This window comes from Gossypium arboreum, chromosome 5, assembly GCF_025698485.1.
Source record: "Gossypium arboreum isolate Shixiya-1 chromosome 5, ASM2569848v2, whole genome shotgun sequence".
In the NCBI taxonomy this organism is placed as follows: Eukaryota; Viridiplantae; Streptophyta; class Magnoliopsida; order Malvales; family Malvaceae; genus Gossypium; species Gossypium arboreum.
The window spans coordinates 10,378,320-10,394,131 of record NC_069074.1 but is presented as its reverse complement, the minus strand read 5'-3'; the positions used below and the strand labels follow the sequence as shown (position 1 = coordinate 10,394,131).

The following is a 15,812-nucleotide window of genomic DNA, read 5'->3' as shown; positions in this document are numbered from 1 at the left end:
CAAAACAGTAAAGAGAAAAACAAGAGGGCCACTTAAGTCCAAATCATCAAGCTTACCTAATACACTCGAGCCTAACTCTTCTCATTAACATTCATGTTCGCCAATCTCTCAGCGATTACAATACCAACAATATAGGAGGGATAACAATCCAGGAGCAACCTTATTAACACCCCTTCGAACCCAATGGAGGTTGAAAGATTGAAACTTGAAGGCAATAGCAACACAATCTTTTAGCATTAATAATCTTGAATCCGAAGTATCTACACGCCTCAAATAAACTTCTTGCCAGATATGTTGGCTACCAATTTTCATGATAACACCATCCAAATGCAATGACCTAAGCCAAAAAAGAACCTCACATTTCAGCCATAAAAGGATCAGAAGAGCTCTTCATGAAACCCAAAATACATCTTATAAAGCCTCCTACATCATTGTGCACAACAGCAACCCATCCCACATGTTCATTATCAACAAAAGTAGCACCATCAACATTACATTTGAGCATGCCAATAGACGGCTTCCTCCAACAATCATCACCTCCCTCAACCCCTAGACACCTAACCGATTGAGAGATGTGAACCGTATGCGGCCCAACCAACAATGTATGAATTCATCAACATAATGCACAAGCTGGTCTGTCGTCATAGAGATATGCTTCCAAACCAATACATTCTGATTAAACCAAGTATCCCATAGCATCCCAAGCACACGCCTCCTCAAATCATCTTACTGATCGGTCAGAATATAAACAATAAACTCCTCAAATATATAATAAATATATTTCATTTAAATAACTAAAATTAACATAATATTAAATATTAATAAAATTGCTATTTATAAAAAAATTATCTTTATAGATTTTTAAAATTTTCAAGTCTTTCTTCGATTAAATAACTTAATCTTAGCTGTTAAAATAAAATAATTAAAATAATTTTTTTTATTTTTCAAATCATTAAGATAAATATTTAAAAGTAATATTTTATTTAAAAATCAAATTAATGAAAAAAGTAATTAAAATTCAAAGTTTAATAGCTATTTTCAATCACGTAAAGGTTAAATGATAAATTTATCTATATTCTTAAAATATAATAACTAAAATCAATCAAAATAAAATATAATAACAAATTTCAAAATTCATCATAACAAATTTATACTGTAACCCCTATTTCAAAACCCACGTTGATTCAGCTTCGGTAATATTCATGGCCGGTTAAAGGCCATACATCTTTTATTTAAATGGACACATAGACAAGTAAATAAGGCGGATAATAATGTAGCTTCAGTATGTTTATTAAGTGCTAATTAGTTTAGTTGTGTTTCTCATGTTTTGAGGTGAAAATAATTAAATAAATTTTAATCTTATACCAACAACCAATTAAAATGGAAATGAAAACTGTAAAATTTAATGTAAAAATTCATTAATGGTCAAAACAAATAACCCCATACATTAATATACCACAACGAAACCTCTGAATAAATTCAATTTTTAAATCTCTATTTAAATATTACTTTCCATAAAATCTGCCAAATTAAAAACAACCTAATAAATTAAATGCTTTTAATATTAGCATCCGAAAATGTGTCCTAAATAAAGTAAATCTTTCCATGATTTAACAGCAACCCAAATCTTACCAAATATTTTTCACATTTCCATTGAAAATCTGGCCTCTATTAAGTAAATCTTTTCCACTATTTAATAGCAAACCATATTTGTCAAATCTTTACCCAAATTTGATGAGCTAAACGAGGTAAGTTTTCAAAGTATTTGTTTCTATTTGCTTTGTAATTATTATTATAATAACCCAACCTGAACCTATTTATTCTTATGCTTTTTATACTTTGATAAACCAAAGAGCTTGAAAAAAAAAATTATGTCCAAGAAGCTTCAAAAATCTCTCCAGGATTACGTCTCCAAGATCAAAAAAACTTCCCCAAATATTCAGTTTCTTCCTCCGAACTCACTCTCTTCTTCCAAGAAATGGATCCGATGCAAACACACCAAAACCCTATCTTTTGCAGTCAACCTTGCCGAAAATCATGGTCATCAAGGGAACAGCGATGATAATAATGATGTTGCGGCGACACTTGCTGATGTTGATCGTTTCCTCTTCGAGAATTTCAAGTCACTGTATATTGAAGACTACGGTGAAATTCATGAAAAGAGAAGTGACGTTAGATTAGAAGATGATGAAGTAAAAGGCACCCGTGGCATCTTCTTTGATTCTCCAAGGTTTATTGATCTTCCCTCTGATCTTTGTGGCTCGAACAGGTTCTTTGTGTCGACGGGGTCGTCGGGTTCGCTCGTTGACGAGGCTCGCAGCAGTGCTGGGACCAAGTCGAGGTCTGAGGAGCTGGGTTCAACCTCAAAGTCGTCAGCTTCAATCGATAATACTACCGCTGCCAACGGTTCCAACAGCAATGGCACCATCGGGGGTGATGGGGTCACTGTCAAGTCACTGAGCAATATTCCGAATGAGTGCATCGCGGTGTTAACGTATTCTCCAAACCCGTATGATGATTTTCGACGTTCAATGCAAGATATGGTGGAAACGAGGCTGAAACATAATTCCGATATTGATTGGGATTTCATGGAAGAGCTTGTGTTTTGTTACTTGAACTTGAACGACAAGAAGTGTTACAAATTCATTTTAAATGCTTTTGTTGACCTGGTCGTGGATTTGCGTCAACATGATATAAAAGTTCCGATGAAGGCTCGTAATAATGTACGAGATCATCAAAGATCAATGAGAACAAGGCACAACATAAGGTAAGGATATATATAAAATGTCATGTGTATTTGTGTTCAAGAAATATTGTTAAAATTATTATTATGTTTTTTTTTTAAATTAGTAATTTGTGTTATTGATACAAACATATGATTTCTAAGAAAGAAGGTTTTAATTTGTTTATAATTTAAGCTATTGGATTGTTGTGGTATTCGGTAAGATTTGGTAGATGCTTGCGTTGACATTGTCCATTGCTTGTTCCCTGCCGATTATTTGTGTATATACTCTATATATATTAATATTAAATATAGAATTACAAGATTTATTTAAGCAATGGCTGACAAATCAACAATCGTATAGTGTTGATTTATTTTGGCAATGAAGGTCTATTGTGTCATGTCTAACATCTACCATTACAGATTGACACGAAAATGAGAATCTTGAAGGCTCTTGGTCATTTTCTGTATTCCTCTAAAGGCTACTCAAATCTGGAAGCCAATATTGAAAAAAGGAACAAAATCTGTTGGCTTGATTTGTGAATTTTTAATTAAAATTTTAATTATTTATATAATAAGAAAGTATAAATTATATGACAGATGTTGTCATTTGATTATAAGGAGCCAATAAGAAGACTAAATTAACATTGCTCATCAAAAGCTTAAAGCTGTAAATAAAGATGAATTTCAAACAACACAAACTATAAATTAGGCTTTTAAATTTTATTATTGGAGTTTCATAGAGAAAACTAACATTTAAACAAATTAATTTAATTAACTTAATATGTCTGACAAATATATTCAGTGAAGCAACATTTCTATTATATTTATTTATTATTATAAAATAAGTAAAATTAATATTATTATATTACATTTTATTTGAAATACCATTTATTATTTTGGTATAGCGCATTTTAATGAAATATATATATATATATATATATATATATATATATATTCTTTGTCCCTATCAATATCATTTTGATTAAAAGGAGCCTCCACCCCATTTTCAGATTGTTTATTCGATAAAATATATATGAAATTAATTTATTAGTAAAACAAAACACTATAATCTTAAACTTTTGTGTAATTAATAAACAATAAAAAGATAATAAAAATTTTCTAATTTAATAAAATGTGCTTTTATATTTCATCAATTAAATAATAAAATATTACATTTTGATTGTTTTAATTTATCAAATTTATAATATAACAATATTAAAATTAATTTTTCATAAATACTCACCAAATCATTTGTGTAAATTCCATTAAATATTTTTAAAGTATCAAAACACCTTTACTTAACACTCATATATGTCCCTAATGAAAAACCATTTAAAATTTAATTTTATGGAGTTCTATTAAGGGATGGATCCCAGTAAAGATCCCTCTTCCTGAAGCCACATGCATTTTAAGAAGGGTCAGATATGGATCCTGGGAGGGATTCCCCAGCCTAACATAACAGCTACTAAATTTGTGTCTAAAAGAGATGAATCTCATACTCAACTATTAAAACCCACAATATTTTTAGTTTGTCATTCTACAAGTACAAATAAAGCATGAGAGACAAGTTCCAAATGTCAAAAGGGTATATTCTAAGTTCTATTATTTTCATATTCACCTTTTATTCAGAGGTTTATTTTTTATTCAGGGAGCTTTAACTTACATATTTGAAAAGCATATTTGTTTGCTAAACTTGTATTCTCATTTGCGAGAGTTTTTAAAACTTTTGGGCACAAATTTTTAATAAAAAATTAGTGGTTCTATCTTATCGTTGAAATTATATAAAAATGCGATCAATTTTTTTATCCATAAAATGTATTAATTTTAAGGAAGATAATTTGGAAGAATTTCATAGTAAGAAAAGCTAAGGAATTGATTTGTTTTCAATATTTTTTTATTTCATTTTGAGAATTTTTAAACACCAATTCAACTCATTCTTATATTATCGACTTTTTATATTCCAATCAAATGAATCAAAATAATAATTTAACATACCTAATAATGTGCTACGTAATCTTACATTTTGTAATCATATTACAAAAATAATCTTACATTATTTTAAATGCTCCTTAGTAAAGTGTGAAGAGGGGATTAGTGAAGGCTCTTACTTATGCTGAACTTGTAGTTCAAGAAGTTCACATGGTTGAGGCTGTTGGTTCAGTCTCTCGTGTTCCTGCTATGTTAAACATCCTCACCGAGTTCTTTAGCAAAGAACCTAGGCGCACAATGAATGCTAGTGAATGTGTGCGAGAGGTTGCGCCTTGCAATATGTAATTCTCAATCTGACATTCAAATTTCGGGAGTTTCAGGTAATTATTTGCAGTTATTAATTTATTATCATCGTTTTGTTGTTCCTGTCAAGCTTTGTCTCAGCTTTCTACGTTAATTTAAGAAGTTCATTTATCTATTTGAGAAACACGCATCATAGTATGATATTCAGTTGACTTTTATTTATTGTCTTGGAGGTTAAGATTTTGTCTCGAAAATCTTCCATGCCTTACTTTCAGTGTCAAGGCTGTGACATTCCATAAGACAAGTACTTTCAGTCAGTGTCGATGTTTGATATTCTGATGCAAGTGCAGATCCCAGCAAAGATTAGTACATACATGGTAATTGGTCAGCAAAGATACTGTTGCCTCTAGTGCCAATGAGACAAATGTTAACATGCAGGATGAAGGGTACAACTGATGCAACAGGGGTTGAAAATGGTGTTGATGAGTCAAGGAACAAGCCTGTTTAAATGGAAACCGATACTAAAGTATGTGTTTTTGGTCTGCAGTCTATAAATGAGTTGACAGGATTGACAGTTTAGCCTTTAAGGAAGGGCTTACTCCTGGTCTTATATAGAATAATTTTGGAGCATTTGTCTTTGGTTTTTGTATGCGTTTGGTTGGTTTAAATTTTATATATGTTCTGCCTGTCGTATAGGTTGAGAATTGAGACTCCCAAGAAGAAGGTCAAGAAAACAAATGTCCCAGTGGCAGAGTTGGTTTATGGTTCAATGTTACCTACAGGCTACAGATGGTCAAAAAGCGGTAGAGGAGTGAAGTACTCGATTTTATATCCAGCTTGTAGGTTCTTTTATTCGTGCATGATACTTGATGCTAAGACATCGAATTTTGCTTTAAAACAGGTTTTGCAAACCAATGATGACGAACCCTAAATCAACTAAGCCAGCCATGCCTGAAACACCACCAATCCCACCTCCCCAGGGAAGTGAGGTTCAACCACAGGGAGCAGATGGCGCAGATTTTAATCCCAATGTAAATACAAGTCCTAGTACGAGTGTCCCGGCAGGTGAAGGGGAGAACAATTTTCAGTTTTAATCGAAAAAACCAAAAATTAAATGGACCAAAAATTAAATGGACCCGTTTGGTTTTTGAAGTTTTGGGCCGACAGAAAAATCGACTTATTTCATATTATTTTTAATTATCTAAAATATATTTATATTTTATAAGATATAAAAGACAAATAACCATATAAATTCAACCCAATAACCAAGTTCTACCATCAACCCTATAATTTCTTTAGGAAAACTAAATCGAAATTATACTTGCAGCAATCTTGTGGGAATACTATGAAATGGGTTTAGTTATTTCTTATTTATCATGTTCTTTGGAAAGCTGATCTGGTGCAGACAATCAGTTTGCTGTTAACAAGGCACTGAGTTTATTAATGAATTTTGCTAACATGATTGAAGACGATTCCACCCTTGAGTTATTTCCATAGCAAGATCATTTTGTTTTCTCTGTTTCCTGTTGGATTTACTGAAAAATGGTGGGAAAAGTTGAAAACAAACTAATCGAAAACTTCTCATTCAATAGGTATACGACAATCTTAATTTAGCCCTAGTTTGGATAATGCTGCACTGATAGCTATCATGAGATCTACTTGCCCTTCTTCAAAACAAAAATGATGCTATTCAACCAAATTGCATGCTTGACATAAAAAAAAGGACTTGTTACCTGTGAACTATAGATATTAAAGCAATATAAGTGAGAAAGTCGGTAAAAAGAATTTTCTAACTCACGGTAGCATTTGGCAATAGGCTTCAATATGATATACAACAACATTTTGTAGTCAACATTAACTAATCAGGTTTTGCATTATCCGCTAGCATTCTCGATGGAGACGTCGTTATCCTCTTCGTCGCCCTGCTGTATTTTTACAATTTCGGCTTGTGCATTTTCCATGATCCGCCTCTTCTGCATTTCCATCTCCATGTGAATCTCCATCCTCATTTTTTCTAATTCCAACATCTGGTGCCTTTTACTATTTTCGATCTTTTCATATATATTGCTGAATTTATGGATTGAATCTGCAAGCATTCGGAAAGAACCCTCATCATATTGCCTCCTGAACCTTCTCTTTTTAGGTGGCAGTCCATCTGAGATGTCCTCATCACTGTCAGCGGATTCTGAATCTGCTGGACTATCCCTCATTTTGTCCATACCATTTGCACAGTTCGAATAAGCCCTAGGGTTTACAAATATAGGCTCACCCAAGTCCATGCCACAAGACAGACCACCTTGCTGTGGAGGAGTTGACATTAACATATCCACCTTCTTAAAATAAACCCATTTGCTAGTGGTAGCACTAGTCTCTGCAGCATAGCCTTCTCCTTCTTATACTTCTTCTTCAATGTATCCAACCGATTACGGCATTGGGTATCAGTCCTTTCAATCATTGAGACCTTCGAAACTTTCTCAGCAACTTCTTGCCATTCCTCGGATCGAAGACTCTTCCTCCCACGTTGCAAGAAACAGTCACCCCATGCATCTAGTAAAACAAATGTCTCATGTTCAGTCCAGTCTGTAAGAGAATTCCTTCCACCATGCGAAGGCTTCGGCATCGACGAAGCTGCAGCTGCTGGTGCAGGTACTCGAGGAGCAAATTCATAACTCGATAGCAAATTCTTCAATTTCCTCTTTTTTGGGTGTCTCTCCAAGTCAACATCATTGCTATTTTCATTATAGCCTTTTGGCTTATCACTGCCATCATCATCATCATCCTCCTCTCCATCATCAAGCTCATCGTCATCTTCATTATCAATATTTTTTCCTATATACCAAGCAACATTATTTTGTTCACGATTCTTCGCTTCCCTTCTGAAATCCTCCTCATCTTCTACCTCATCATCATTAACATCTTGATTCCCCATTGATCTAGAATATGGAAGATTTCTTACAGGAAGCTTCCGGCGACTCAAAGAACCATAACACCGCTGGTGACTAACACCATATTGATTTGGAGGATATCTAGCATCATCCTCAATGTCATCCATTGAAACCATAAACTCAGCTCGCCAATAAGAAACCCCAAAAAGTATCCTCAAATTCAAGCTTAAAACAAAAACATACTTCTCCTACAACGTAATATACCTCCAATCTCAAATTTCATCTTTCCCAAACAATTAAGCCTTAACAACATTTTCCAAAACAATCCAAGAAATCGCCATAAAATCCCTAAAGTTCTAAAATCCTTCTGAATCTTTTCTCTTCATAAAAGGAAAGAATTTAACATCAAGCTTCCTCCTTTATTATTGAATCAACCAACAAACCTTAAAAATTACTAAAAAAAATGAACTTTCTCAACTGTAAATAGTATAATTCCAAATCTTGTCTAACTTAACAAAATCAACAGCGTTCATTATACAAATAATCTTTTTAAAAAACTAAATTTCAAGTTATTTTCTTTTTATTTGATCATTTTTACTACTCAGCTCTTGATGACCAAATTAAATTTTCCAAAAAAAAAATTAACCCACTCGTCTTAAAATTCCATAAAGCCCCTAAACCTTTAATCAAATCAAGGAACAAATGAATCAAAACGTACCTGGAAAAAAAAAAGCTCTCAAATTTCTCAAACTACCTTTCAACATCAATTCCTAATTGAAGCTCTAAGAAGCCTCTAACTAAAAAAATGAAGGCAAACTGAAATTTCAATTTGTTCTTTGAAGAAATTGAAACAAACTGCGTTTGTGGAAATTTTTAAAAATTGGAAGGAAAAATATTCATTGGAGATAAAAAGATGATCGCTGTTATTATACAGCTTTGTGCGTTTTTTTTCCCTTCATAACAGGCCTTCATATTGATGAGCCCTTCGAATCAAACGGGCTTGTGTTTGATTGCTGTTGTATTTTTTTATTGATCGAAATCAAAGTATTTGGCCAAGAAAAAAACGTTTAAATGAAAAAGGCAATGGGTAATTATATGTATTTGTATTAAAAATTATTAAAGTCTTAGTAATTAGTTTAAAAATAAGTATTAATAAAAATGATTGAGTATTTAATTTAAAGTTAGCAATAAATTGAATTTTTGAAATATAATTTTTTAAAATAATTAAATGATGATGTGATAATTAACATGAAAAATATGATAATGTATGGATTGATGTGAAATAAATTATTGATGTAAAATATTTAATAAAATTTTAATTTATTTAACGAAATGTTAATTGATTTTAGAAATTCTAAAAAATCATTAAACTATAAATATATATAGTTATTAAAATGATAAAAATATTTTAAAATTGTTAAGAACTATTGCAATAAAAAATCATATATATAATCATTGGTTTTGATAAAATGAGATGGAGAGCTTGAATTATGATAGTGATTAGACTTTGTATGAGATGTGAGTTTGAGGGTTTGATTAATATTAAGTTTAGTGTTGCTTAAGTAATGATTTTAGTTAGGAGTAATGACTAGAATTACCTCTGTGTTTTATTAAAATTGTCTATACTTTTAATTTATTTGACGTCATTTAATATGTGATCAATCTCTTGTGCCACCTACAGGGACTAAAAGCTAATTTATCAATATTTATTATTAAGTTATAGAAAGAACATATTTATTAATCAAATAAAGAAAATGTCCGCCATCATCTTCAATCTTCTTCCCAAAAACCTGCAAGATCTAAAATTTTCAAAAACCTTCACCAAACTTGGTCAAGTGTTTGTCTTTGAAACCGTTATCAGAATCACCGGGAGGCTCATGAGGTGGGTTTTTGGTTCTGGTACAGATAAGTTGATTAACAAGGCTATGGATATATCATATTAGCACCAGATACATGAGATTCTTCTTTGAGTTAACTAATTTAATCAAATTTCATTCCATCTTTTGTTTAATGCTTGGAAGATGGTTCCTTCACATCTTACTGATCCCTTTTTTTTTTCAACTTAGAACTCAACTTTTTTATTGTGATAAAGAAAAATCTTAAATTTAGCTTCGAAATCTGAAGCGTAGGTTAAAGGATTTAGCGACTAAAAATACAGAGGAAGGGGGAAGGGTAAGTGGAGAATTTCAATTTATGGGTTTCTTTTTACAAGAAGAGATGACCCCAGAATTTTTTTTCTTTAGTTTATGATCCCAAAATTTTTTATTCTTTTTTTTTAAAATATCAACCCATACTAATACTGAAGCAAATAAGTCCACAGTCCACACATTATCCACCATGAATAATTTGTGCAGTGCATAACAAAACATAAATCTATATAAATGAGAAATCAAACATCCACTATATATCATCAATAGCCAACTACCTTTAGATTTTGAGAGTAGAGCCGAAAAACAAAGCCATGGATAAACTCATAAGGGCGCAAGCAACCATGAAAGAAAGCATCAAAGAAGCCTCGGAGAGATCAATTGTCGCAAATCCGTAAGTGTTTAAAAGAGAAAAAAATGAAAAAAAATAACGGCCTTTTTTCAGTTAAAGGATTGAGCAAACAACGGATCCGATTAGAAGGTTGGTTTAAAAAAAAAATAGATAAAAATATAGGATGGAAAATAAGTTTAGACAATAAAATAAAATCAATTTAGACGATGTGTTGGGCTTCGATTAAGATTTTTTTATCTAAATTTTCAAAAAAGAATTGTTTTAGCAGCTATTTTTCATGTTTTGCTGTTATTTTTTCGTTTTTTGTCACTATTTTGCTATTATCTTATTGTTATGTTATTAATGTTTAGATATTGTATAATACTTGTTTTATTGTCAATTTTACTATTATTTTAAAGAAATTTGTTTGTTAAGTTTCACTTATCTCAATGTTATTTAAGTATAAAGATTTTTAATTTATTTTTAATTTGTTAAAAATATTTATTTTAATATTCTTTTAATATATTTGGTGTATTATATTTTTAAAAAATTATAAAAAATAAAATTAAAAACATTAATACTGAGTCAACACTAAACGTAGCAATCAGGCCCAAAATTTTGTTAAAGTCTAATTCGAACCCGACCCGACCTGAGTTATGGACAACTCTAAGCAAATGTTGTATATTCTCGAGAGTGTATCAACTTAAACGATAAACCCATAATACCAATTTCTAGAATTGGGAAGAATATCAATTAATTTTAGTTAATAAATTTTATTTTAGTTTCTCTTGTTTTTTTTTTTTGGAATTTTTACTACGTTGTAGAGACGAAGATGTTATAAATTGGGAGAAAATAATAATTATTTTATTTAATAAATTTTACCTCTAAAAAGAAAAAGGAAAAAATTTATACAAGTCCTTATTTTCTTACCATTTAGTTTTTTCATCTGGTCCAAGTGCCATATGGCATTTTTTTAGTTGTCCATGTGTTAACTAGAATTTAAAATCATTAGGCCAGATATCAGAAAACTGGATGGAACAAAAGTAAAGTTAGCAAATGGGACAAATTGAAAATACATATACCACATTGACAATTTTGTTAAAGTATTAGGGTAAATCTTGTCGTTATCCCTTTTAGAATAAGTAATGCAAGGGAAGTTGACAAGGTTGAATTGAAGTGTGGTAAAAGGTATATGTAGCATTTACCTTGCAACTATAGTATATGTCTTGATTGGTGGTTCTAATCCCTACATCTGTATTTTTTATAATTAATATTGTATATAACATTAACACTTTTCTCATCATCTTGCAAGTATTTACCTCACCAGTTAAAACTCCCTCCTCTGTGAATTGTACAAGTCTCTTTGTGGAGGTCAGGAATAAAATTTCGACACAAGAATAATAATTTTCATTAAGAGATTCGTTGGTCATAAATAGATAACACTATGAAAACTTCTTCCAATAAAGAGTCTAATCTCCCATCAACAACATTAAAATATTAAAAAATCAATACTCGTCGTTTACTATATTACTTGACTATTATTTGAAATATTATTTTAAGTTTATAAAAAATACAAAATGCTTAATGAAAAAAACTAAATTTCTCTTACACTTAAGATGCAAAAGGCTCAAATAAAATTATTGTTGTTGTTTGGGGTAATTTTTAATGGGCTATTATTTGAAAAATTTACAAATGTTTAACTCAGATTGGTTGTCTATATTTCCTGAGGTAATAATTCAACATCTTCCACATTCTTTTTCAGATCATTACCTACTTCTTATCACGACGAAAAGAAAAGATAATGAGCGGCCTAAAAGAAGTTTCAAATTCAAAGCTTGGTGGCTATTAGAGAAATCATTTATTGAGGAGGTACGATATATATGGGACAATTCAACTGGAGACTTGATAGAAAAATTGGAAAAAATAAGAAAAGGTTTGGATAGATGGGCGAATCAAATTCAACACAGTAGAAAGATAAAAAAGGAGAGGTTAACTGATAGATTGGTCGAATTGATGGAACCTGACATGGATGATGAAAACTTGGCAGAACTTATTGATATGAAGATCCAACTTAATTTTGAGATTGACAAGGATGAACGATATTAGGAGTAGAGGGCCCGAGTTAATTTGTTGCAATTTGGAGACAAGAATACTACCTTTTTTTCATAAACATACGACTCAACGACTAAGAAGGAACATCATTCGGAAAATGCAATTTGAAGATGGTAGAGAAACATAAGAGATTCTTAAAATGGAAGGAACTGCTAAATCTTATTTCCAGAATTTGTTTTTAGCTGGGATGAGGGGAAATTATGAACATCTGTTGACAGGAATTGATTGTTGTATTTTTGAAGAGGATAATTCTAGATTGACAGTGAGATACACAAATGAGGAAATTCGAGTGGCTTTATCAGAATTGGGCCCAACAAAAGCACCAGGAGAAGATGGGTTCTCGGCTTTATTTTATCAGAAGTGCTAGTTAATTGTTGGGGAGGATGTGTCTTCATTTTCTATACAACATCTAAATGGAGGTATAGACATTAGTTTAATTAATAAAACTAATATAGTGTTGATCCCAAAAATTCAAAATCCTTCAAATATTACTTATTTTCGGTTCATAAGCCTATGTAATGTGATTTATAAGTTGATGTCTAAGGTCATTGCAAATTATCTTCGTGTAGTCGTTGATAAATGTATTGACCTAGCTCAAAGCGCTTCCGTACCGGGGAGGTTAATTTCTGATAATGTGTTACTGGCTTATGAAATCCTACATACTTTAAAACAGAAGAAGAAGAGGGAAAAAAGGCTACATGGCAGTAAAGTTGGATATGAGTAAAGCTTATGATAGAGTTGAATGGAATTTTATCACAGAAATTATAAAGCGCATGGGTTTTGATTCAGGGTAAGTTGAGTCTCTAATGAAATGTGTTTCCATAGTTTCGTATTCGGTGGTTTTCAATGGTCATATTGAAGAGAATTTTCAACCCACAAAAGGACTAAGACAGGGTGACCCTTTGAGTCCGTTCCTATTTTTAATTTGTGAGGAAGGTCTTTCCAGTCTTATGAGACTTGCTATGCAAGGGAACATACTTAGAGGGGTTAAGGCAAGTAGAAGTGGGCCACAGATTTCCCACTTGTTATTTGCGGATGGTTATATTTTATTTGGAGAAGCTACAGAGAGAGGAGCTCATTCATTTAAACAGATTTTGATTGAATACGAGAATTGTTTTGGACAGTGTGTCAACTATTACAAATCTACAGTATTCTTTAGTACTAATACACAGGAAGGGGATAAAACAATTATATCTAAGGTTCTTGAAGTGCGTAGTTCTAATAATCCGGAAAGGTATCTTGGTCTGCCAAATATAGTAGGAAGAAAGAATAAAATCTCATTTCAAATCTTGAAGGATAGAATGAAACAAACAGATTGATAACTGGAGTGTAAAACATCTATCTCAAGGGGGGAAAGACGTGTTTATAAAAGCTATTATTCAAGCTATTCCAACCTAAACGATGGCATGTTTCCTAATCCCTAAGTCTTTATGTGCTGAACTAGAAGGCATTTTGGCAAGGTATTAGTGGCATAAAAATCGAGATAAAAAAGGTATTCACTTGTGCACGTGAAATATTTATGCTCTTTGAAAGAAGATGGTGGTTTAGGCTTTCGTAATCTCGATAAATTTATTATTAACAAAACAAGGTTGGTGTCTTGTCAATTTTCCTAATTCTTTACTAAGTAGTGTTTTAAAAGCAAAATATTATCCAAATTCGAATTTTATCAATGCTGAATTGGGGAATTTACCTTCGCTTACTTGGAAGAGTGTTTGGGTAGCTAAAGGGATTTTGGAGAAAGGATTATGCTGGAGGATAGGAACAGGGGATCGCATCTCTGTTTGGGATGATTTATGGATTTCGGAAGCTGAAAATGATAGATTGCATAATGAAACCACCAATGAGAATATTAAGTTAGAATTAGATTTGATAGATGCTAATAATAGAAAGTGGAATACAGATTTAGTTTTAAGTACCTTCAATGAGGATACTGCTAAGAAAATTCTGCAGATCCCCTTGGCAGAGATAATCTACGAGGACTTCCAAAGTATGGAGAGGAGAACCGTCAGGCGAGTATTCAGTCAGAAGTGCCTATAAACTATTACAAGGGACTAATTCGGGTCCTAATAATAGTTTTATATAGACCGAGATTAGAAACTTCTATAGAAAATTATGGAATTTACAAATCCCTCCAAAAATTAAAATTAAAATTTGGAGAATTTCTTGGAATTATATTCCTACTCTATCTAATCTAAAGATTAAAAAAGTTGCAGCTGAAACTCTTTGTCCCCGATGTCACACTTCCGATGAAGATAGTAACCACATTTTTAGGTACTGTCCTACAACAACAGAAGTATGCTCAAATTTAGATTTTGCATGGGTATAGAATAATAACATTCAAAGCTTGTGGGAGTGGCTTATTTGGGTTTTTAGGCAGGGAAACAGAGACCAGTGTCGCCTTTTTTGCGGTGGGCTATGGTTAATCTGGAACCATAGAAATAGATTCATCTATAAGAGAAGATTACAAGAGGTAGGGATATTTCTAAACAAGTCATCAGTTTTATAGCAGAGTTAAATGGAGTAGAGGAAAAAAGACTTTTTACCAACATTGACAGAGGTCATAAGCAGATGGAAAGAAGCACGAGGGTGATAGTTTATTTTGATGCGGCTTTTGATAGGAGAACCTCCAAATCTGCTTTGGGTGTAGTTGTTTGCAATACGGAGGGGGAGATTGTGGCCTTTAAGTCAGGTATTACAATGGGATTGAATATTCTGAATATAAAAAGAGACTCAAGAATAGTGATTAAGAAATGTCAAACCATAAATCAAGATAAATCGATTATAAGGGCGATAATCAGAGATAACCATAGCAAAAAAGTATTTTTTTTTCAGAATATCAGGTTTCATTTCATTCCTGAAACAGAAAATGAGACTACCCATTTTGTTGCTAAAGAAGCACTGAGAAGATGAGAAGGGCATTACCTGTTGGGGCTGCATCCAATGCATATTCATCAGGAGAGGGAGCCACGGAGGTCAAGAGAACCAGACAAAGGAGATTCAAGAATGCCCATTTTTTGATAAAGAAATGTTGTGAAAAGAAGAAGGACGACTATTGGGACTGCATCTAAGGTATACTCATCAGAAGAGGGAGAGACTGAGATCAAGAGAGTCAGACGAAGAAAATTCAAGAAGATTTTAAGAGGATATTGGTAGATAAAAGATTTCATTGGGAAATGCTATCATAAAAGCAGGGCGGTGGATATGAAAGGACAAAGGCTAGTGATGTCCAACTATCTTGATTGACCGAACTGAAGATTAGTTTTAATTTTATTTATTTTATTTTATTTTATTTTAAATTTTGAATTCTTTGGGTCAAGATTATTCGGGCTTGGCCTACTCTGTTATTGCTTTTGCTTATGTTTTCTTTTATTATGGTCTTA

General features: G+C 32.1%; 1 protein-coding gene, 1 long non-coding RNA gene and 1 pseudogene across 5 annotated transcripts; 1 reads left to right on the top strand and 2 right to left on the bottom strand.

The window, feature by feature from the left end:
- Nucleotides 1–1,710: 1,710 nt before the first annotated feature.
- LOC108452614 (transcription repressor OFP14-like) lies at nucleotides 1,711–3,287 on the top strand. The gene is made up of 2 exons (XM_017750415.2): nucleotides 1,711–2,767; nucleotides 3,146–3,287. Exons 1-2 carry the CDS (start codon nucleotides 1,872–1,874, stop codon nucleotides 3,159–3,161), a joined length of 912 nt encoding a protein of 303 aa, XP_017605904.2. The 5' UTR covers nucleotides 1,711–1,871; the 3' UTR covers nucleotides 3,162–3,287.
- A 3,335-nt stretch (nucleotides 3,288–6,622) lies between these two features.
- Nucleotides 6,623–8,914, bottom strand: LOC108450863 (trihelix transcription factor ENAP1-like; annotated as a pseudogene).
- A 2,790-nt stretch (nucleotides 8,915–11,704) lies between these two features.
- Nucleotides 11,705–15,677, bottom strand: LOC108449926 (uncharacterized). Of its 4 annotated transcripts, XR_008282865.1 has the most exons (5): nucleotides 15,355–15,677; nucleotides 14,976–15,144; nucleotides 14,349–14,711; nucleotides 14,123–14,239; nucleotides 11,705–13,676 (listed from the first exon to the last, which is right to left on the bottom strand). It is a non-coding gene; the product is annotated as an uncharacterized LOC108449926 (long non-coding RNA). The 4 variants fall into 4 exon arrangements; XR_008282863.1 differs by having other exon boundaries at nucleotides 11,705–14,856; nucleotides 14,980–15,144; XR_008282864.1 differs by lacking the exons at nucleotides 11,705–13,676; nucleotides 14,123–14,239 and having other exon boundaries at nucleotides 14,274–14,856.
- Nucleotides 15,678–15,812: the final 135 nt, after the last annotated feature.

What these genes read in the sequence shown, in the direction of transcription:
- LOC108452614 (XM_017750415.2), top strand. Translation starts at nt 1,872, where the DNA reads ATGTCCAAGAAGCTTCAAAAATCTCTCCAGGATTACGTCTCCAAGATC.